Source organism: Sturnira hondurensis, unplaced genomic scaffold (assembly GCF_014824575.4).
Source record: "Sturnira hondurensis isolate 20B ecotype Veracruz unplaced genomic scaffold, ASM1482457v3 Scaffold0008196, whole genome shotgun sequence".
Classification (NCBI taxonomy): domain Eukaryota; kingdom Metazoa; phylum Chordata; class Mammalia; order Chiroptera; family Phyllostomidae; genus Sturnira; species Sturnira hondurensis.
The window spans coordinates 23,182,318-23,206,581 of record NW_028080827.1 but is presented as its reverse complement, the minus strand read 5'-3'; the positions used below and the strand labels follow the sequence as shown (position 1 = coordinate 23,206,581).

Genomic DNA, 24,264 nt, shown 5'->3' with positions numbered 1-24,264 from the left:
TGTCTCTGCAATGCTATATGTTCTAGTCAAAGGTTTGCTCTTAATTCGACTGTGATCTTGATCTCTTAACTTTAGTTTCCTCATCTATAAAACAGGACCCAATTAACTGCCCTAACTAGGACATTTCACAGTATTCATCTCTATGGAAAAACTGACCGCTTGGCTGTGTCTGTTCTGGCTGGGCTGAGTCAGTCCACGCCTCTTGTGTTGTTAATTCTGAATGTCTACCCGGACTCCTAACTACATAGTAAGTATACATGTAAGGTTGTTTCCTTTTTATGCTCATATTTACTATTGGTCATTTGCGTACCACTTTCTGATGTTCCTATATTCGCATTTTATCTATACTACTTCTAAAAATATTTTTATTTATAACCACTCACAATGATTTTAGCCTTTTCCTAACCAAGACTGTTTTTAAAAATCATGAATTTGACAGGCAAGTGGTACTTTTCAATGCACATGCAAATGTATATATAATTGTTACAAAGAATAATACTCATCTTTGTTCAGTCATCTTGGGGATCTCATAGACCAGTAGTTCACAAATCATGACCCCTGGACCAGCAGCCCCAGCATCACCTGGGAACTCGTAGAAACCAACTTCCTCCCCCTCCACCCCAGACTCATTGAATCTGAGCCTCTGAGGGTGGGGTGAGCAGTCTGTGTTTTAACAAGTGCTCCAGAAGATGTGTTCAAGACTGAACACAGCTGTCGGAGAACTTCGGGGGCTCCCAAGAGCTGACCTCTGTCTGGTACACAGAAGAGTTCCCAAACCAGCCCCTTTCCTGAACCTTGGCTTGGCCCTGCCTCCCTTCAGGCTGTTTCACTCGTTCAGCCGCAGAGACCTGAGCACCACAGCAGGCGCACCTGCTCTCCCGGCAGCTCACCCAGCTGCACCTCCGCAGGGGCAGCTTTCATTTGGAACCATTTCCTTCCTGCTTCTATTGTTCCCCAGCCTTTCAGGCACTGAGTTGATTAAATTCAGAGGAAGAAATAGGCCAAATCTTCTGTTCCATAAAAGCTAATTACCTTCTCTACCCTCATGGCTCTGTCCTGTGAGGTAGGGGACTTCTTTTCCTCCATTTTTCGGAGCATAGTCCTCTGTTGTTCGTTGGGCAGGTAGCACGGGGCCCCAGATATCCACACATGCTATTGGATGCTTTCTGGTCCTCTGACAAGAACCTCTGTCCCTGCAGAAAGCAGCACAGGAACTTGTAAGGCATCTTGCTTTGCTCAGCCATGGATACTGCAGCATAAGTATCACTGTTTCCTTCAGGATGTTTCTTCGTCTTTGTTCTTTCCTCTCTCATTTGCTGATTTCAGCTATAGACCCAACTTGTTTTATTGTGCTTTGCATTATTGTGCTTCACAGATGTCGAGTTTTTGTTTTATATTTTTTTACAAATTGAAGGCAAAACCCTCCACCAGCAAAAGGATTACTATTTCCCTTACTGGGGTGGGGTCTGGAACCGCACCCACAATATCTCAGAAGCATCCCTGCATTTCACGGCTTCAGCTGTCTACCTACCAGTGAAGCCTAAACCCAACTGTTCAATCCCCACCTCTTGGAGAAACTCTAACTTTGCAGTTCCTGGGCTATACTCACCCTCTATAATTCACAGCCAATGTGTCCAGATTAAACATACCACCTTTGAGAAGAGGAACAAAACACTTTTCCTCGACCCTTCTAAATTCTCAGCTGGGCCCCCTGTTACAAAAGACAGATTAACAGGAGAAAAGCAAATAGACTTTTATTAACATGTATTGCTCATGCATACATGGAAGACACCCAGGGAAAAATCAATAAATCTCCAAGAGGAAGCTTAGAATTCAGGACAAAATACCATTTTTAGGTTAAAAAAAAAAGGGAAAAAATGTGACCCTGGCCAGTGTGGCTCAGCTGGTTGGGGTGTTGCCCATATATCAAAAGATCGCAGGTTCGATTCCCCTGTCAGGGCACAAACCTAGGTTACAGGCTTGATCCCCTATCTGGGCACTTGTTGGAGGCAACCAACTGATGTTTCCCTCTGATATTGATGTTTCTCTCTCTTTCCCCCCTTTCCCTTCCTCTCTCTCTCTCTCTCTCTCTCTCTCTCTCTCTCAAAACCAATGGACAGATCCTTGGATGAGGATTTTTTTTAAAGGGTGTGGGAAATACTAGTCTTGGGGAGATGACCAGGGAAAATAAGGTCAACAAGAGTCAGGTTTGCCATGCAGATTTAATTCAGTGCCTTAAATTAAGAGTCTGGTGATTTAGTTGTCCTTCTCTTCCTAGTACAGAGAGGAGGCACCCTTACAATGGAGATTTCCTTTATAAATGTACATTTCTCTTACAAAAGGGGTAACTTCTAATCCATTTTCACAGCTTCTTCTGTGTCTGCTGTTTCTCAAAATAAAGCTTGTGCAAAAGGAGCATATCTGGGGGTGGCATATTCCATAATAAATTGGCTTGTTCTCTTGCATTTCTAGTCTCAGCTAATTAAAACAATGTCCATTGGACCATCCAAGCTGGTGAACCTTTTCACATCCTCATCCCCAGCTTCAGTGAGTCACCACGGCACAATGAGTGATTCTATCTCTTCATTGTGAGTCTTTCCCCCTCTCTGTCCCCCAAGCCAGTGTCTCAGGGAAGGCCCTTGGTCTATTATTACAACAATAGCTTCCCAGCTGGTTAGTCTTTTTTTTTGCACACACCCACCCACCCACCCACCCACCACTCTGCAGTGGGAGTGGAATTCTAGATACCAGATCAAATCATTAGCACATTTAGCACTTTGCTGCTAAAACTTTTTCAGGGACTCCTTATAACCTCCTGGATAAAGTTTAGCACCTTCGCAAACAAGGCCCTTGAGCACCTGGCCCCAAATGCCATTTTCTCCGTCTTTCCCAAAACACACTGGACTCCAGCCACACAGAACCCCTTGCCATTCCCAGAACATGCCAGGAGGTTTGGGGCCTCCTTTCGCAGTTTGGTGAGTTCCTGTCATACCTTGAATCCCAGCTCTAACATTAACACTGGGCAAGTTTTCCTGATTTCTGGACTGGGCACTGTTCTCTGTGTACCTTCAACAGCTCTAAAATAAGGGCCTAGCTCTGGCTGGTGTGGCTCAGCGGATTGAGCACAGGCCTGCAAACCAAAGGGTTGCTGGTTCAACTCCCAGTCAGGCCACATGCCTGGGTTGCGGGCCAGGTCCCCAGTTGGGAATGTGCAAGAGGCAACCACACATTGATATTTCTCTTCTTCTCTTTCTCCCTCCCCACCCCTCTCTAAAAATAAATAAATAAAATCTTAAAAAATAAAATAAAATGAAGGCCTCCACAAGGGAGCAGATGGGGGTGGTCTCTCGTTCCTTTTGGTCCCCTCAGGGCCCAGTGCAGATACTCACGTCAGACTAACACTGTAGAAGCCTACAGAGATCACCCCTTTTCCTGTTAAGTGTAGGGGAGGAAAAAGCTTCTCCTGACCCTCTTGGGGTCCCTCCCTAGGTCTGAAAATTAAACTGACAAAGACAGATTAAGAGGAGAAAGGCATACACGTTTTATAGAATCTTCACATGTGCATGGGCCCCTTCACGAGAGAAGGCAGACTCAAAGAACTGACCGGAGCGGGAAGCTTCTGCAGGCCTGCATTAGAGAAACTGCGGGTTTGGTTCCAGACCACTGTCATCAAGCGAATATTGGAACAAAGTGAGTCATAATCTTCTTGCCTTCAATTTGTAAAAAATGCAACACTTTGTGAATTGCAATAAAGCAAGGTGCAATAAAACACGTTCTATTTACCTTTAGACAAAGAAACGAATTTGTGAAGAACTGACAGGACAACAAGGTCTGGGCTAGGGGGCTCCAACCAGGGTAGGCGGTCCTCCTCTTCCTCAACTAGGAAGACAAGGGTCAGTTTAACAAGCTTTGTTTGCAGAATCCTCTGGTCCCCTCTCTCAGCTGGTGAGTCTGTCTCCAGTAAAAGGAGAATTTATTTCCTGCCTTTAAGGAGAAAAGGGGGAACTTTTCCCGCATTTATTGCCTCTTCTTTTTAAAAAATTTAAAAAACGATTTTACTTATTTATTTTTAGAAAGAGGGCAAGGGAAGGAGAAAGAGAGGGAGAGAAACATCAATGTGTGGTTGCCTCTCATGCAACCCCTACTGGGGACCTGGCCTGCAACCCAGGCATGTGCCCTGACTGGGAATCCAACGGGCAACCCTTTGGTTCACAGGCCTGTGATCAATCCACTGAGTCACACCCACCAGGGCCATTTATTATTTCTTAATTGCCTTCAGCTCAAAATAACTTGCACATCAAAGAGGCATAAAAATTTGGGGTGACATATTCTGGTTTCCTTCACAGGCTACCCTATAGCCACAGAATCCCCACATTTAAACATTCACCCCTAGCAAATCTGGAAGCCCAGAGAAGGCCCCATTTGTCCGTAGTCACCAGGGCACTGGCTCTGCCTGCGTCCCATCCGCACCGAGCCTCTTAGACTGCAAAAAACCATTAAGAAGCAGAGAACCAAAACCACTTATCTCCTGACCTCCACAATTTACTGTCCGCATTAACATAGCCACACTATTCCATCACCCTCATTAGCATAGCTTTACTGTTCAGAGACTCTTACCCCAGAAAAGCAAGTTTGCAAATCTTTGTTCCATTGTAGAAATTCCTGGGACGTCTCATCAGATTGTCAACTGACAGTTTACATTCCTAGACTCACCTTACCTGTGCCCACCAATCCCAAATGGCTATACCACAATCCTTACCCAATCCTAATCCCTGTCCAAACATTATACGATCTGGTTTAAACCAGACTTCAAAGTCTTGGTAAATCAGACCTTGCCCTTCCCCTATCAGGACTCTCAGACTTCCTTATGGTGGGAGGCAATAAATTCAGCTTTGCCTTATGAACAAGTTGTTTGGGGAAGCCAGCCTTCAGCAAGGCTTTGTGTTCGCCTGCCTCTCCCGCCCAGCTAGGGGGATTGTCAGTTTGCATTCAAAAGGAGTTCTGTTCTCTTACCAAGTTAAGACAATGACGAAGTTCTGTATGCAGATGCCAATGCTCAGGTACTGTGAAAAACTTGACCAGGCAAGGAGATAATGCTTGTCTCTACATCAAAACCGGCCTTCCTGGCAGCCCAGCCCGCCTGCGGACAGAAACACGCTGATGTAGTGCCTTCTGAGAACTTACCCGCAGAGGGTGCTCTTGAGAAAGGAGAATTATTTAGAAGCTTCTTTTCAGGGACTGGAAAATTCCCACACTGGAGGCACCACTTAATTTTAATCATTGTAATTAAAGGTAAAGGCAAGCGGAGCTTCCACGGGACAGAAACCAGAGCAGCCACGGAGTGAAAGAGTTGCCAACAGCGGGAAACCCAGAGAAGAACTTCCCCAAATCGGTGCTCGCATGAGGATTTAAAGCCTCTTGTGAGGTTTTGCATTCTTACCGAGACTCCTGCAATAACAGAATTTCCCCCGAGTAACTCTGAAACCTGACACATTAAGGTCATACCATGCTCAAATCCTTCAGAACTACTTATTCTGAGGTTCCTGAGAAATTACTGTTAACATTCATGCAGAAAGTCCCTCTAAGCCAGTGGCTGGAAATTATTTTCAGATAATAATATATCTTTTCCCTTTTGCAAGCCATCCAGTTTGTGTTGCAACTTCTCACATCTGCCTTTGTAGCTTGACATCAGGCTCAGGAAATACAAAACTAACAGGCATGGTTGTATTCTAATGAAACTTCATTTATGGACCCTGAAATTTGAATTTCATATAATTTTCACAGGTCACAAAATACCATTTGTCTTTCGATTTTTTCAACTGTTTAAGAATGTAAAGATCATTTTTCACTTATAGGCTGTACAAAACCATCTGGATTCAGCCGATGGCCTGGGTTTGCCGACTCTGGCTCAAGAAAGATGAAGGTTCTCCTATGTCTGTTGTTGAGCGGAGAGCCATTGAAAATTTTGGACTAAGTTCAGAGGTTAATAAAAACTCAAGATTCTCGAGGGTAAACATAATTAATGCTCTTTCTGGTTTGACTACTGACTGCCAAATGCACACTTTGCCAGAGAATCCCTGTCGGATCAGCGCTGAACAAGGGGAGGAGTGAAAGTGGAACCAGTTACATCAGGGTTTGAACCCAAACAGAGCCTTACTAACTGTGATCTCGGGCATGCATGTGACTTAGCTTCTTCAGCTTCTCTTTCCTCACCTGGAACATGAGAATGGGGCTTCAGGGAGGACGCCAACAGCCTGAAACACAGTAGGCACTAAATAGATGGTAGTTTTTATTACCCAGAAGATGGAGATGAACCCTAAAAAATGCCTCATCTAGGAGATGGAGTGTACCCTGTTTCTCATACATGAGAAACCCCGTTATACGGTATCTTCGTGATGGGTTATATGGTATCTTAGTCCATTTGGGCTTCTACAACACAGTAGCATAAACTGGGTGAATTATAGCAGAAAATCATTTGGAGGCTGGGAAGTCCAAGATCAAAATGGCAGCAGAATTGGTGTCCGGTGTGGGCCTGCTTCCTGGTCTATAAATGGCTATCTTTTTGCTGTGTCCTCATGATAAGGGACTCAAGACTTGGAAAATTTTAGCTTATGGTAAAAATTTATAAGTCTAGCAAGTAATGTGTATGTTAAAGCTTTTGTTTCAGAAACTACAGATAAGGTCCATCCTGGTTCCTGGGAAAACAGCCGGCCTCCAGGGGCACTGCCAACAGTGCCACCTGGGGACAACTGGAGGCATCCAGGCCTTTGTGTTCCAAGGAGAGACAGACGACCACCCTACCCTGGGAACAGCTAACTGCCTAGGACAGGAATGTTGCAGCTTCTGAATCTCAAAGCCCTCACTGCACCTTGTTTATTCCCCACCCCCCACCTTATAAAAAGTCTGGCCTGTAAAGAAAAGGTGAGATGGTCTTTTAGGGTATGAACCCACCATCTTTTCAAATTGCCGGCCATCTGAATAAAGTGCTCATAAAAATTCAATCGCTGTCATTGCTTATTGGGTTTGGTGGTAGCAGGCAGCTGGGATGCCAGTGTCTTTTCCAGTTTCACTTACGTGGTGGAAGAGGTGAAGGCTCTCCTTGGGGTCTCTTCTATAAGGACTCTAATTCCATTCATGAAGGCCCCACCCTCACGACCTAATTCCCTCCCGAAGGTTCACCCCTAAATGCCATCACATTAGGGTTAGGATTTTGACCCCGGACTACTGGGAAGACGCAAACATTCTGTCTACAGCACACAGCAGGGATGGACTGTAAGATCCCCTCAGACCCTGTTTCTGGCTCACTTCGCTTGGTACCTGTCACCTAGTGGGGTCTCAACTGCAGAGAAAAGCCTGTGCTTTAGGGGAAGCTATGCATTGCTCAGAGCACATTCTTCCAAGTTACCTGATTCTGATTCCAAGGGGCTCTGCACCTTCCTTGTCTCTGAGCAATTTTGTAACTCTGTGAGTTGCAGATAACAGGTCATAGAGTGAAATACTTCTTTAGTCATGCAACTAATTCTGTCTAGTGGAGATTCCCTGACTTCTCTCCCTCTTTGTTTAAAAAGCCAGTTTTGCACCCAGCTGCAAATTCATTCCACTATTCCTGATTTTAAAATGCCTCTGCTTTTTTACTTTTGCTTTGAACCAGCTGTAGCATCGCCTGGTTTCCTTATTAATAGTGAGTTAAAGAATATCTCTGCATGCATTCATTTTATACCTGCATGAGAGTCAAGATTTTACTTCTGTGGAAAATTCTCTCTTAACATGCTATTTAATTGTGAAATGGAATTCAGGAATGTTTTTCTAGAACACATTTGAACAACGCCATAGGGTACAACCTAAAACATTTCCGTCTTGCCCGCTTGACTCTCCTTCTCTTGCCATGTCTTTCCTCTGCATGACTCTGTCACTAAATGGCTGTAAGATTTTAATGACACATGTTCCCATCTGTTAGACAAGGGGTGGGACTAGAAAACAATCTATAAGGCAGCGGTTCTCAAACTTTATGGTTTAAGGGCCTTTTTCCCCTTTGAAAATGATTTAAAATCCCCTAGGATTATTAAGATTTTGGTTTGTGTGGGACATATCAGTTGCTACCTATCATATTAGAAATTAAAACTAAGATTTTTTTTAAAAAAATATGCATTTTTAAGTTCATTGAAAATAACTACCACAAAGCCCATATGTGTTAACATCACTACCATTCTTATGAAATGTATTTTCTCAAACAAAAAATACGGTGAGAAGAGCGGCATCTAAACATTCTTTTAGATGCTTGCAAATCTTTTTCCTGGCTGACTTAATAGAAGATTGCTGGATTCTCACACGTGCGTTTGCATTCGGTCTGTTGTGACATCAGGGTCGTGTAACCTCTGAAAGCTCCACTGTATACTCATAAGAGAATATGAGTAGAAAAGGCAAATCACATACATAGAATTATTATAAAAATAGGGATCTCAGGGACCCTCAAGAGTTCCTGAAACACTCTTTTTTAGAACAGCTGTTATAAAGTAAACCAAGGTAACCTGCAGGTGGGAGTAGTGATTGCTGACTGATGATGGGAAGCGATAGTTGCTTTGGAGGAGCGTGAAGCTTTTCCTTCTCAGTGTGGCGTGCAAGTGCAGCGGTGCCTGTAGACCTGAGCTGGGATTCTGTGTGACAGGCTGGGGTGGGGCATTGCACAGTGCGGGAGCCGGCGCAGGAAATGGGGTAGGGGTGAAGGGAGGAAATGAACACCATTCTTATCTGTTCCCAGAGACCTTGAAGCTGCACCCGCAGAGGCCTTTGTCCTGATATTCTGCCTGACCCTTTTGTCAAATGAAGCTTCTGGAATCTTCCACGGCCATTCAGACCCTGTTTCTAACCCCTGGAGGGTCCCTGAGCTCTGAGATGACAGGGAAGCAATCATCAGAACAGTAGTTAGAGAGGGCAGAAACTTTCCTCTCCTGAAGTCCTGAAGGGAAGTGAACATTCCAGACCATCCCTGTTAAAACCTGCTTTCTTCATTGTTCTTGCACAGGCTCCTTGATACGAGGAGCTGTTTTCTGTGCAAGGGGGGCCCTTTCTCGGTACCAGATAACCCCAGTGAACAGGAGGTAAGTATTGACAAGAAAGAGTTCACTGATCTATTCACTCCAGAGAAGCAATTCAGAGGTTTGAAGTTTTTACAAGCAATCTGCTTATTCTGTAAATAAGAACAGCTTCAGAACTTTCCTCAAAATCTCTCTCTTCTGTAAACTATAAGATACAGTTAAGAGTTAAATCTTTGGAATCAAGACAGAGCTAGGTACATATTCTTGATCTCCCACTTAGTAGCAGTGGGGACGTGGGGAAAGACCGATTTAAGTCTCAAATTTTTTGTCTGTAAAGTGGGTTGAATTAGCTTGAGTGCCCCTCACTGCAGTGCCAGAGTCCAGGACTTGGGGCTGGCGGCGAGAGTGGTCTCAGACAGCAGGGATGCAGGAGGAAAGAGAATGCGCCAGATGAAGAGGAGAGACTAATATGATAGGTTAACGGGCTGGTTGCTATTCTGAATAATCGAGGCTCAGTCCTGCCAGAGACCCTCTGAAAAACTGTGTAAAGTATACTCCAGAATTATCCTCTGAAGGGGCGGCGCCTGAGACATTTGTCCCTCATTGGCTGAGGATTGCCCCGTGAGCACTAATTTCCCCAGGGCAAGAATGAGCTTGTACAGAAATCTCCACCGCAGCTGTGGCTGAAATCAGAAGTAGGTCACCGGATGTGACATGAGGCACAGAAAGTACCTGCCCTGGGAAATAAATAATATCCATATTAGAGAGTTTGGTGAGCACTAACTGAAATACCTACAGAAGGTTTAACACCGTGCCAAGCACATAGTTAAGTGTTTCGTGTGTTCACTTTACTCCTGCTGCTGCTGCTGTCATTATTATCCTCATTGCCCTTTCTTGAGTAAGAGACAGAGTTAAATTTGTAGAACGAAACATAACCCACAGCCTGTCTCTTCTATGCTACAGCCTGTATGATTGCATGATTGACTAGGAGCTCTGGTCACTTGTTGTCATTGTTATAGATTATTATGGTACTTTTACTTTCTCCCTGTGTGTATGTACGTGTGTGTGTTGACATTTGGTCACAAGGAAATGTCATATTTTTGGTCAGTTGTATGGGGTAGAAAAAAGGTCGCTAACCATTGATCTGGAATAGCACTCTCCAATAGGACTTCCTTCACTGGCGGAAATAGTCTCTATTGCGGCCCGATACAGCAGCCACTAGCTGCATGCGGTTATTGGGTACTTGAAATATGCCTAGTACGGCTGAGGAACTCGGTTTTTAACTTTATTCAACTCTGGTATATCTGTATGTAAATTCTAATAGCCCCATAAAGACACAGTGGAGGACAATTAGAAGTAGTGTTCTCAGTGGCTCGTGGAAGGACCCTTCTCCCAGAGCTACGATGCGGCCATGTGGCCAGCGGTGCATTTCATCTGAACCCTGAGCCCACCACATCTCACTTCCGGGGTGGAGAGTGAAGTGGCGGGGACCCAGAGCTGGTACGGGCTCAGGGAGGGGAGGCCACAAGCTCCCTGTGGCTTGGTCCACTGTTCTGTGCACACAGCCTACTGCTGACTGTTGTGAAGGGGAGGGCTTCCTGCTTAGCTGCCTTTGCAAACTCACAAGACCAGCTCTTACTACTTACGCCTCTACCTTGTGTCATTTCTCTGCAGTATTTGTTCTGTGCTTACAACCCATGAACAGTCACTGCTGAGTACTTACTGACACCCCAGGTGCTGTGTGAACCACTGAGGAATATTGAAGAGGGGCCTGCTCAACTGCTGTTCTCTAGTCCCCAGATTACGGTGAGAGACCAGATTCTCATATAACGAGCCACTAACTTCAACAGCACCTTCTCTGGTTGGTAGGCCACCTCTGCCCCCCTCCCCTTGGTGTCCTGTGTCCCAGAGCTTCTCGCTGTGACTGGTAATTGACAATTTACTTGTTTACTTCCTCCACTGAAGCACAGATCCATGGAGGCCGGAACCTCCAACAGTCAAATACCAAACTGTCTGAGGCTGATAGCAAGGGTGACAGGAGTTGGGAAAGGAAAGATCGTCTTCCCTGAAGCCATTCATAAACAACGTGGAACTCAAGACTGGGCTTGACCAAGGTTCATTTATTTGAGGAGTTGAGAAATGGCATTCCAGAAGGATAACCTCATACGCAAAGAGAGAGGAGACAGGGTTGCAAATGTTGTATTCACAAGAGAGGTAAGATGAATGAGAAGAGAGTTTAGAGAACCAGGCAGGATTAGTAGGATGGGCCTGGACAGTCGGGCATTTGAATGTGGACCTGTATTGTGGATGCCAAGAGCACCTTGCATCAGAGCACTCGGTGCTTCTGAGAGTGGTGAAACCTGCGGTTACTTCAGTGAGTCTGTGAAGGTGTGGTTGGCACCACTTGGTTTTGCATTTGACCTTTGATCTCTCCTCCTCTAGTAGGAGTACTTCAGTTTCCCGAGAACTGCTGTTCTCCTTGTGTGGCACAGTGATGTTACCTCTTTGCCTAGGTTCAGGGATGAGTGGATGTGTGAACCAGATCCAGCCAATAAGAGTACTGAGAAACATTTCACAGATATAGCCAGGAACTGTTGTTGAAACTGTTATCTTTCTTCTCTGATTGCTAAATTAGTGAGATGTAAGCCTGGAGCTTTCTGACACTATCCTGATGCTGCAGGGTTAAGAGTCTATCTGAGAATTAAACCAGCTCAGAGGAAAGCAAAGAAAGAGGGGTGAAAGAGACATCTGATGATGTCATCTGAGCACCTGGATCCAGCTGAGCCTGAAGTAGCAACTATTTCTGAGCTTGTCAGTTATTAGCTAGTTTTAGTTTCCTGACACTTGCAACCAAGGGAGTCCTGATTAATGAATACACAGTAGCAGGTGGGATGGCTTAGCGTGGAGGAGATGAGAGTCAGAGTGCTCACACAAGCACGTGTGGCTGGAACTCAGACATGAAGCACTGAGGGATCTCAACCAGCAGCTATGGAGGTAAAAAAAATTTTAAAAAGGAGGTGAGTCAAGAAGTGAGAAGGAACTATTTAATTTTTTCCTCTCTTTGAAAGTTGTACAAACACTGTCCAATGATTCTTTGTCACCTCTTCCTTCATGGCACTCTTTATGTGCTCTCTTTCATTTGGTTTTGACAACTTAGTGAGGCATGTGAATCAGGTATTCTTGTCCCCATTTTATAGCATGAAGAGGTTAAAGGACTTGGGGAAGGTCACGTGGGAACTCAGGCCTGATTCTAATTCTCCAGCTCATGCTAGATGGACTCTAATTTGCTTGCACATAATATAGACAAAAGTCCCCAGCCACTGTCTGTCTGTTACCTTAGAGTGGAGGTACACTGCCCACTCCCCACTGCCCAGGCTTCTCTGATTATGGACGTGGAGAAAGAGTAGGAGTCCTCACTGAGGAAAGGCCTGAGAGCCCATGACCCCCTTCATTAAAAATAAAATCTGCCCGAGTCTCCTGGTTCTAAATAGAAGAAAATGTAGATTTGGGGCAGAACCAAAGGGAAAGGAATTTCCCTTGGCAAATTATTTGCAATTTGTGGATTGGAGCTGACCCAGCTCCAATTCCCACGTCATCAAGAGTGCTAAAATGTGACCAGCTCATTAAAGAACCAGAGCTGGAGGCAATCCTCCCATGGGGCTCAACAGAACAGGAGCAGAGTTAAAACCCATGAGCTTTCTCCTCAGTGACTCATGTCCAGGAGCCGACTGGCTGCTCACCCTTCGGTTATTTGTTCCCTCTCAGGCAGCACTTCCTGCGCCGTAGAGATTAGAGCAGGCACATTTACAATTGGTTCCTGTCTTTCCTCGGGCATTTTGAAAAGCTACCTGTTGTCCTATAGTTGACCCTTGAACAACACAGATTTGAACTATGCAAGTCCACTTGTATGTGGGTTTTTTTTTTCAATAAATATGTACAGTACTGGAAATGTATTTTCTCTCCCTTGTGGGTTGTTTTTCCCTTCTGGTTTTCTTAACGTTTTTCTCCAGTTCACTTATTGTAAGAATGTAGTATATAATACATATAATATACAAAATGTGTGTTGACTATTTATGCTATTAGTAAGACTTCTGGTCAACAGTAGGCTATTAATTAGAAGTTAAGCTTTGGGGAATGGGAAGTTATACACAGATTTTTGACTGCACGGTGGAGGGTTCTGCACCCCTGACCCCTGCACTGTTCACAGGTCATGTCCACTTACATGAGTAGTCTCCAGACTACAGCATGCACCGAGTACATGTTCTTAAGTGCCACTGTCAGAGATTCTGAGTTATGCGGGGCCTGGTGTCTCCTTTTTTCATATGCTCCCAGGTGATTCTGAAGCAGGTGGTCCAGGGGCCACGGTCTAGCAAACAGTGATGTAAATGACAAATGCATGAAGTGCAGCAGCCCCTTCATCAGAGGTTTAACGATGCCGCCGTCATTGGCGCAGGTCCCAGGAGATTCAACATTTCCTTTTGAACTATCACCGTCTATTCCTGGCGTGATTTGAAGGACATAATGATGAAGCCTTTCCTCAGTAAGAGTATCTCTGAGGAGCTGCTGAATCTAGAGTTCTAAGCATTTATCTTTTCTAGTAATCCTTTAAAATCATAAACTACTCATGGAGAACAGAGCTTTGTTTTGTCGTTGTTTTTTTGAGAAGGAACCCCCCCCCTCAGTGGCACACCCACAGCGTGTTAGACTACAGTGCAGCTCCTCCGTCTCCACGGCCTAGCCTACCAGAGCCCTGGGGGCGCCCCCGCCATGTCCTCTGTGCCCACCCCTGCACCTGAGATGTCTGTGAGGACCATGGAGAAGGGTTCGTAAAGAGCTTCGTGGAAGTTTTTTCCTTCCTCGGGGCCCCTCCATTAGCAAAACCCTAAAGAAAATTAATGAATTCCTATTTCCATATCCACCTGATGTGTCATCAACATTCCCAAATTAACCAGTGGGGGAGATGGTCCACAGCCCTCCACAATAAGACTGACTGCATATGAAGTGAGTCTGAAAATTCCATTTATTAAAACAAATGAGTGGTCCACGTGGGGTGAAAATGTGCACATCACATTCAGGTCTTCCTCCTTTAACATCTCGGTCTTTCTTCTCTCCGAGAGACACTTTCCATAGGTCTTACATAAGAACTACATGAACAGTTTGGGGGCTGGGAAAACAATGCATATATGTAACAATTCACCATTGCTAGGAGCAGCTAGNGGGGGCGCCCCCGTCATGTCCTCTGTGCCCACCCCTGCACCTGAGATGTCTGTGAGGACCATGGAGAAGGGTTTGTAAAGAGCTTCGTGGGAGTTTTTTCCTTCCTCAGGGCCCCTCCATTAGCAAAACCCTAAAGAAAATTAATGAATTCCTATTTCCATATCCACCTGATGCGTCATCAACATTCCCAAATTAACCAGTGGGGGAGATGGTCCACAGCCCTCCACAATAAGATTGACTGCATATGAAGTGAGTCTGAAAATTCCATTTATTAAAACAAATGAGTGGTCCACGTGGGGTGAAAATGTGCACATCACATTCAGGTCTTCCTCCTTTAACATCTCGGTCTTTCTTCTCTCCGAGAGACACTTTCCATAGGTCTTACATAAGAACTACATGAACAGTTTGGGGGCTGGGAAAACAATGCATATATGTAACAATTCACCATTGCTAGGAGCAGCTAGAAACAAATATTTTAAAAAGAGAGAGAAAGTACAAAAATTCCTTAACACAGCATGCTCGATTCTCAAGATTCCATTAGTGAGTGAGCGTATGAAGAAATGGTTTCTGCTTTTTCCTTGGTAAGCAATCTCTTTCCAATATTGTTAGCAAATTAGCCTCAGATCAAAGTACTTATTTACAACCTCTGATTTAAATAGAATAGTATTTGTTTTATAAATGGAAAAAAATGAAATTGGAGTTAATATTGAGGATGCAATTTTTAAGAATATGAAGGTTATTGTTATTATTTAATTCTATGTCAGATTTCATTACCACTCAATACATTATGCACAGAAATGAGGGACTTATTAAGTAAGATGTTTCCCCTTCAGATAAAATTTCGCTGGTGAAAATGACTGTTGAATCTCTAAAAGAATTAAAACTTTTTAGAGGCATAAGTAATCATAAGAGATTTTTTCCCTTTCATAAGTAAAACTATCAACAAGCTCAACTCATATATAGACCCTTGTATTATAATTCCATACTGTAGGACATGAAATTATGAAAAAGCCAAAGCATTTTCCTTAAACTTAATTCAGATGGGCTGTATGTTTACTACCCTCTCTATCCTTTTACAAAGTCACATGAAGTTTTAATTCCATTTTCATTGTCCCAAAGATGTAGATTAACATGAAAACATAGTCCTTCAGAGAAAAATAAGTAGTGTGGATTACGAAAGTCATCAGGGCCTTATAATGATGCCTTTAATCACCACCAGAGAGTGCTTACTCATGGCTGTTTTTATGTGATCACGTTTGATTCATGTTTTGGCTCATATAAAAATGGACATGGTTTTCGCTGAGTCCACAGCATCGCTAAGCTGATGGGACAAGTGTAGTTCAGTACAAGCTCTGCCATGGTCTTTCCAAGTCTCATCTGTGTCCTACCGACTATAATAACAAAATCCCAAAGTTTGAACGGAAGTATCTGGTTATAGAAGTGAATTCATTCCTTTCACAAATACTTCAGTATTCTCCTTGCTTTACCCCAGATGTGAGCCTTCATTGGATGCATGTATCCTTCTACCAGCATGTCCATAAACAGGAACTAAGGAAAATATTTACCAAGTCTGTTTCATAATCTGTCCTGGCATATTGAGTCTTTTTGTCTTTTCCTTTAAAAAATGGGGGTATGGAAAGAGAGGAAAAGAAAATTAATTTGGAAGTGGCCTTTTGGGATTCTGAAGCAAACAAGATATGATAAAGGCTGCCAGTGCCTCCCATTGCCGATGGAGACTAGAGCTACCATGAAAAGTCCGTGAGTGTCATCTCTTGGGAAGAGGGGGCTCTCTGTTCCCAAGGAAGTGGCAAATAAAGTCTGAGAGACTCTAACAAACAAGAGGGAGAACAAAAACAGAGGAAAGATTCCATTGGAAAAACAGGTGAATGACACACAAAGACCATCTCAGCGGAAAGAGCCCGACCCCCTCTGATGGAGGGGCCCTTGGGGGCCACACCTGCCCCCTTCTCCCAGAAAGGCGAATAGCTGGGATTCTGAGAAGGACTTTTCTCTGGTGCCATGGGTTTGTTTCTCCTGATACTTGGAAAAACAAAAAAATAAAAACCAAAACCAAACAAACAAAAAAGGGGCCACGTTTTTCTTAAGAGCACAGAAAGTGTTCTTTCAATCTAGAATTTATGTGATTTGGGGGAAGGAGGAATCTGCTCTTTGTGACAAAAGCAGCTCCCTGCTCACGGTGGGGCCTCACCTCTCCTTGCTTGGCGGTACCTGTGAGGCATGGACCCCAGATAAAACCCAAATGCTTTGGATTCTGGAAATCACATTGAAGAGGCATTTATACCACTGATAACCAGGAGGTATTTTAGGCGTGGCTAAGGCGCTGAAGTAATCTCAATTTTTAAGATACTGAGTTTTTTCCTTCCCAGCTTCTTTTCTCTCTCATTCCTTTTTCAAAACAACAAAACTGCTGAATGGATGTAACATAGGGACATGTTCATGCAAGAGTACTCAAAAACTGTCACAAATACATGAAAGCACCAGTCACGACACATGATTTACTTTCACTTGCGGAATCAGAGCTATCATGTACAAATGTTAGGAATAGCGGCAAGAGAACACAGACAACCAGCATCGTTTTTGTTACTACCATGAGGGATAAACCACGGGGAACATCTCCCTAAACGTTTTAGGTGCTCATCCTTGGAGTTCAGTCTCAGAAACAAGTCCCGTCTTATGTCTTATCTCTGTACTACTCTAATGGGGAGGGGGATAGAGGGAGGGCCGGGGAGAAAGGGAAAACGAAGGCACAAAGACTAGACATCAGTGCCATTAAACCGAACCGCAGTTACACCGGACAACTCAGCTGATCAAAGGGTATTCTACAGACAATATTCATTCCGAAGAGGTCATACATATCTTAGCTCAGTACAGCGGTCTGTTTGAATTTTTATTTTTTAAATATGAAGCGGAAACAGAAGGCTTGGGGAGGGACAGCAACAAAGGAATGACACGGATTTTATCTTTACACAGTCCCCTCCTCCAGGCAGCTCTGCAGGTATCAGAGCTCTTAACTCAGGGTGTGGATTGACTTCCATTGTCATAAAGGGGACCAGATCTTTAAACATGCATACATAGCCTGGAGTTCCCAGGATGGTTCTCCTCCCTCTATTTAAATGCTGTGGACTAGAAAGGCGCCCACTTTGCTAAAAACTCTACGTCAGTGTCCCAGGAGCCCTGAGGCTCTTCAGGCTCCTCTTGAAGACTTAAAGGATGGCACAGAAAAACTTCTTCTCCCTAAAGGGGTTCTCTGAAGCCGGAACAGGGGTCAGGAGGGGATCTTCCTTGGCATGAGCTTCACAGTAGGCCATCAAGTCTGCAGCTGCTTTGGACACCTGGAAAGGAAGACAACAACCGAAACTTTAGATGAAGCCTCCATGCAGGTGCAGTCGGTCAAGGCCCAGGCTCTGGTGTCCAACTTCCCTTGAGAATTCAGGTTCAAATCCTAACCCCACCACTTACTAGCTCAAGTGAGAGTGAAGCAAGATACTTAACCTCCGTCTGCAAAGGGAGTTGATGGTCTTGATGTCACAGGACGGCTGCAAGCAGGTCCAGGACCAGGGTGAGGGGAATAGGCACTTAGGGCATAAAACTGAAGGAAATGCATGTTGTCGGGGTCTTGCAAGTATCAGCTCTGCATCAGTACAGCCCTGAGTGGGTTCTCCAGTTTATGGGCATTTAATTGTTCATAGTATTCTCTTATGATCCTTTTTACATGGTATTTGTGTGGTGTCAGTTGTAATGCCTCTTCTTTCATTTCTGATTTTACTTATTTGAATCTTTCTTTTATTAGTCTAGCTAAAAGTTTGTCCATTTTGTTAATGTTTTCAAAAATCAGCACTTTGTTTCACTGATCTTTTGTATTGTTTTTCTGGGTTCTATTTCATTGGTTTCTGCTTTGATCTTTGTTATTTCTGTTCTATTTGCTAGTTTTGTGCATAATCTGTTTTTTTTTAAGTTTCTAGAGGTATAAAGTTAGATTATTTTAGATCTTTTTTCCCTTAATGTTGGCATTTATCACTGTAAACTTTCCTTTTAGAACTGCTTTTGCTGCATACTATATGTTTTGGTATATTGTTTACCTTTTTTTGTTTGTTTCAAGATTTTTTTGTTTCCCTTTTTATTTCTTCTTGATCCACTGGCTGGTTGCTCAAGAGTGTATTGTTTAATTTCCATATTCTTGTGGATTTTCCAGTTTTTCTCCAGTTATTGATTGCTAGTTTCATACCACTGTGGTTAGAAAAGATTCTTGGTATGATTCCAACCTTCTTTAATTTGCTAAGACTTTTTTTGTGATCTATTATTTAACCTATCCTACAGGATGTTTCATGTGCACTTGAGAAGAACCTGCATTCTGCTGCTGTGGGATTAGATGTTCTATGTATGTTTGTTAGGTTCATTTGCTCTAATGGATAGTGAAGGTGAAGTCCAACATTTCCTCTAAGTTTCTGTCTGGGCACCTGTCCATAGTTAAAAGTGGGGTACTGAAGTCCCACACTATTATGGTACTGCTGTCTATTTTCTCCTTTAGGTCTGTAAATATTTGCTTAATATGTTTAGGTGCTCCAATATTGGGTACATACATATTTATGATTGTTATATCCTCTTGATGATGAACTGACCCCTTTATTATTATACAATCACCTTGTCTCTTGTTACAGTTTTTGGCTTAAAGTCTCACTCTCTAATAGACATTATATTGCTTATAAAATATTTTTATTGTGTTTCTATTTTGGTTCAGAGATTAACTTAAGTTTTCTCTTTTGATCTACATAATAATCCTGAGGCAGAAAATGTTACCCTCCTTTTAAAAATGAAAAATTAAGGCTCCACACTTTGCATATGTCATATAGCAAAGTACACAGCAGAAAAAGAACTTGAACCCTTATGTTTTGCCATTAAGCCACAGCCACCCACATACAAACTACTCAAATGCAGGGCTAGTTCTAAAGGTTGATTAAAATTCCCTGTGCATCTTTATGAAATGCTACTATGACAGAATGAAAGGAAACATCCTGTTTTAGCTCCTCTAAATAAAAGCAAAGGACAGACTTTCAGAATCTCGATTACTTTTTTGTGTGCCTTTCATGGTCTGACCGATAGTCATTGCACCAAACAGGAGCTTAGCTGAGACTGGACAACAGTAATACCTGAAACTCACTTGTGAAGAGGAGACCATAATTATTCATTTGCAATGCTCACAGACAAATATGTGGCAGAAGTTCTCAAAATCTCATTGTGAAGCAGAAAAGCGTTATTCTGGGAAAAATTAATTGCTTAGAATTTCTAATTTCTTCTATTTGAACACTTGATTCTTGATGATTTCCTTCTCAAAATATATTATGTGTTTTACCTTGTTTCCTTAACTAGATTGCAATCTCCTGTGGGTGACAGTCAAAAACACTACCAGAATCCTAGCAGCAATTAAAGTAACTCCTTATATTTACCTGTTTATACCTTGCTATGTGTTAGAACTGTACTAGTCACTTTACAGTATCTCATTTAATCCCTACAACAATATCGTTGGTCATGCTATTATTATCCTCATCGTTAGTATGAGAAGTTGAGGCTTCATTAGGTGTTTGCCCTCCATCTCACAGCCCACGAGTGGCCGAGTCACGGGTCTCTGTGTGCCTGACTTAATCTTTCTGAATGCTCTTCCTTGCTAGTCCATGGCTGTCCTCCTTGTTGCTCACCTTACACGGATTCACAGCAACAGTCTGCCTGGAAAACCTTGCTCTCTGAGGATTCCTTTTAACATTCTGCACACAGTTTCTTTGGTATTTTACAACCCTCGATCTACTTTTTTCATAAAGATTTCCCCAGTAACTCTAGGTAGTCTCTCCCTTTACTATCCCATTGATTCTCCCCAAATATCTCAAATTTGTCCCCTATTGTCATCTCTATTACTACTCCCCTAGTTCAGGCCTCCGCCTTTTTCTCCATGATTACTGAAATAACCTCTTAAGTTAAAAATTCCCAAGGGATCTGCTGTAGACTGAATGTGTCTCCCCAAAATCCTATGTTGAAATGGTAGTCACTGGTGTGATGGGATTTGAAGGTAGGGGTCTTTGGGAGGTGATTGCATCATGAAAGCAGAGCCCCTGTAAATAAGATTAGTGGCCTCATAAAAGAGGCCCCAGAGAGCTTCGCTGCCTCTTCCACCATGTAAAGTCATGGTGAGAACACAGCCTTCTACACTAGGCAGCAGGCCCTCATCAGACACCAAGTGTGCCAACACCCTGACCGAGGACTTCTAGCTTCTAGAACTGTGAGAAATAAATTTCTACTGTTTGCGCCAGCCTGCGAACCACACGATCGAGGTTCGATTCCCAGTCAGGGCACATGCCTGGGTTGCAGGCCAGTTCCCAGCAGGGGACTCACGAGAGGCAACCATACACTGATATTCCTCTCCTTCTCTCCTTCCCTTCCCCTATAAAGATAAATAAATAAAATATTTTTAAAAATTTCTACTGTTTATACGCCATGTAGTATATGGTATTGTGTAATAGCAGCTCAAATGGACTAACACAGGACCCATGGGTAGAATTCAGGGGTAGTCTATGAACTTCAATGATTAAAAATAATTACGTCTTTATTTTCACTAACCTCAAAGAAAATTCAGCTTTTCTTCCCATTATAGATGTAAACAACACACTACAGTAGCAGTTTTGGTGACTTAGTTGCCAATAGAAATCAGATATTTTCTTGCTAGTTATTGCAAACATCTCAACATTTTGTTCATGTTCATCCACTTTATAATTATAGACCCACTACTAGATTCTATTATATAATCAGTTAATAAAGGAGTATACACATATATAACTAGATCATAAGTATTTTCCTTAAAAACATATATATATATTTAAAGATTTTATTTATTTATCTTAGAGGGGAGGGGAAGGAGAGAGAGAGAGAGAGAGAGAGAGAAATATCAATGTATGGTTGCTTCTCGTGCATCCCCTGCTGGGAACTTGGAACTGGCCTGCAACCCAGGCATGTGCCCTGACTGGGAATCAAACTGCGATTGTGTGGTTCACAGGCCCGCGCTCAATCCACTGAGCTACACAAGCCAGGGCTCGAACCACCTGCGAACCACACGATCGAGGTTAAAGATTAACCTCTGTGGTTAAAGATTTTATTTATTTATTCCTAGAGAGAGGGGAAGGGAGGGAGAAAGAAAGGGAAAGAAACATCCATGTGTGGTCACCTCCCATATAGCCCCAATGGGGGACCCAGCCTGCAACCCAGGCATGTGCCCCAACCAAGAATTGAACTGGCGACCCTCCCGGTTTGCAGCCCATACCTAATCCACTGAGCCACAGCAGCCAGGGCTTCCTAAAAATATTTTGATGAACCATATTTCAACATAGTTCCCTTTGTCAGTTAAACACATTATTCTGAGAAAGGAACCATATTCTTCAACAGACAGCCAAGCAGGTTTAGGGCACAAAGAAATGTTGAAGAATCTTGGTTTTAAATAATTTTTCTTCTTTCATAACTGTGCCAGGAGTAGTATTCCCCATATGCAGCCAGAAAGATATTTTAGAAATGTACAATGGCTCGTATCACTCCCCTATTTAAAACTCTCAATAGCTTCCCATTGCACTTGGCAGAACACCAAAACATCATAAAGCGGCCCGTGGGTCTTGCCTGCGCTGGGCCTGCCCACTGCTCCACTTCCATGCCGTGGTATTCTCTCCTCCCCACACAGGTCTCCTCCAATTTTGCCAAATTTTCAAGTTCTTTTCAAAGCCCCAGAGTTTCACATATACAACTTGCTGAAACATTCTTCTCCCCATCGCCCCAGCAGGCTGGCTCTTTCTTTTCCTTCAGGAGTCAGCTAAAATGTTGCCTTTTTCTAGGGTCCTTACAGAACACTTCATCCCATACTGACTTTCCTCATTATTCTGGCTCTGAGCACCCTGCTCTGTTCCTTCATAGAAAAACACTCACCGCAGTACATAATTAGGATCATTCTTCTTCTTCTTTTTTGATATATGTCTTTCACTTTAAGTGCTGTGCTCTCTGACAGCAGGGGCCAAGTTTGCCTCACTCATCACTGTGTAAATGGTGCCTGGCACATAGTAGACACTCAAATAATTGCTGAAAGAGTTCTCAAACACTGTCTTATTCAACAAGTATTTCATTAAGCTAATATTTACTGAAAATCTAATATGCCTGACACAGTCTAGAGGCTTGGAATTAGGGAACACAAAATTCACAAAGATTCCTGTCCTTGTGGAACTGATGTAGCATCGTAGACTTCCCATTCTGATTCTGATGGAGTTGCAGAGACCAATGAAACCTTCCTGCTTGAACTTAAAATTTTGACAAAATACATGAAAAAAAGTTTTTAAATGTTATATAGCAGGCAGCAACAGTAATAATCCCTGAGAATGGAGATGAGATAAGCCTTGCTGCCTGAAAGGGTTTCCAAGCCACAGCACGGGTAGGGAGTGCCCAAAGAACTCAGAAGTGTTCCCGAGGTGAGGCAATGGTAACAGGGGAGAGAGATCTGCGTGTGTGTTGTGGGCAGGGGAAAGCACTCACACCCCGGAAGCCTTCAGAGGATTCCTTTCCGTCTTCAGCTGAATACTGATTAAGCACATTTATGGAAGACAACTGCTTGAAGCTGTGCAAAGAATTTCAGAAAGGATCACATGAAACAATCCCCGATGAGCCCATAAGGCCCAAATAATTTGTGTCTCCAATGGTCAGAGTAGAAAAACCTCACAATAAAATTGGGGATTGAGTAGAGTCCTTAGAAGGGTATTGTTTTGTCGTGGTACCAAATAGGCCTAGGTTAAAGGCTGTTAAAGACTCCCTATCAAAGTTTAACAGTAAGCCTAGAAGAAGTCAAAATGTCTTGAAGTAACTTAACTGCATCACAGTGCAAAATTAAAACATGTAAAGAACTAAAAAAAACTTTAGCATGCCACAAGATAAAGTCCATAATGTATAAAATAAAAACAACAACAAGAAAAAACAGGCATGAAATAAGTAGGAAAAAATTTCTCTTCTAATGAGGAGAAAAAATTAATCCCAAAAGACCTAGAATGGATACAGTGAAAAAATTAGTAGATAAAGATAATATTAAAATAGCTGTTGTATATATCGTCCATATAATCAAAAATATAGAAGGAAGCAAAAATGATAAAAACAGACATGGGAGATCTTAAAAAGACATGGATCAAATCTCTGGAGATGAAAAATACACTAGATGAAATCAGCATCAGATTAGATGCTGCAGAGGAAAAAATGAGTAAACTTGAAGGCAACAAAGGGAACTCTTCAAAGTGAAGCAGAGAGAAAACAGGCTAAAAATATACAGCACACACTGAGCAAGGAGACAACTTGAAGTGATCCAATTCGTGCATAGTTGAAGTCTGTGAGGGAGGGAGAAAGATGGGTAGAGGGAAGGGAAAAATATTTGAAGACATAAAGGAGGAAAATTTTTGAAATTTGATGAAAACTACAAACCTCAAGTCTCAAGTAACTCAACAAACCCCAGATGAAGAAACATCAACCAAACTACTCCAAAGCACAGCGTAATCAAATTGCTTACACAGTACTTGAGTGGGAGAATGAAGAAAACAGAAAATTAAACATAAAACGTTGCTAGAGATAATACTAGAATGTACAAAGTTTTACAAGAAAATACAAGTAAAGTCAGGTAAAAGGGATTGAGAATGCGTGTATTTGGGGAGGATGGTGAGGAGCGGTGGTAGGGCATGACCTGCTGGAACGTGTCCTTGATCAGGGAGATGAAACTGACGGGCTGGTGAAGAAATTTACTTCTGAGAACAGCAAGGATCTCCCAAATCAACAATTGCTAAAAACCCCACTATCCAGCAGCCTCACTGAACCAGACTAGGGCTAAGAAATAGGAAGGTAGGGGAAGGGGACACTAGGCAGTCCCAAAAAAGGTCACTAGAATGTGATGTTAGTTTCAAAATGAACCAAAACAAAAAAAAGAAACCTTCTCTAGGCA

The 24,264-nt window shown here is 42.9% G+C and overlaps 1 protein-coding gene across 2 annotated transcripts in view; it reads right to left on the bottom strand.

Moving 5' to 3' along the window:
- Positions 1-14,502: 14,502 nt before the first annotated feature.
- GNG2 (G protein subunit gamma 2) overlaps positions 14,503-24,264 on the bottom strand; it is a 108,657-nt gene continuing 98,895 nt past the window's right edge. For both annotated transcript variants that reach the window (XM_037054306.1, XM_037054305.1), the window contains exon 4: positions 14,503-17,605. In XM_037054306.1, coding sequence (XP_036910201.1) covers positions 17,477-17,605 — 129 coding nt within the window. In that variant the 3' untranslated portion in view covers positions 14,503-17,476. The remainder of the gene's footprint in view (positions 17,606-24,264) is intronic.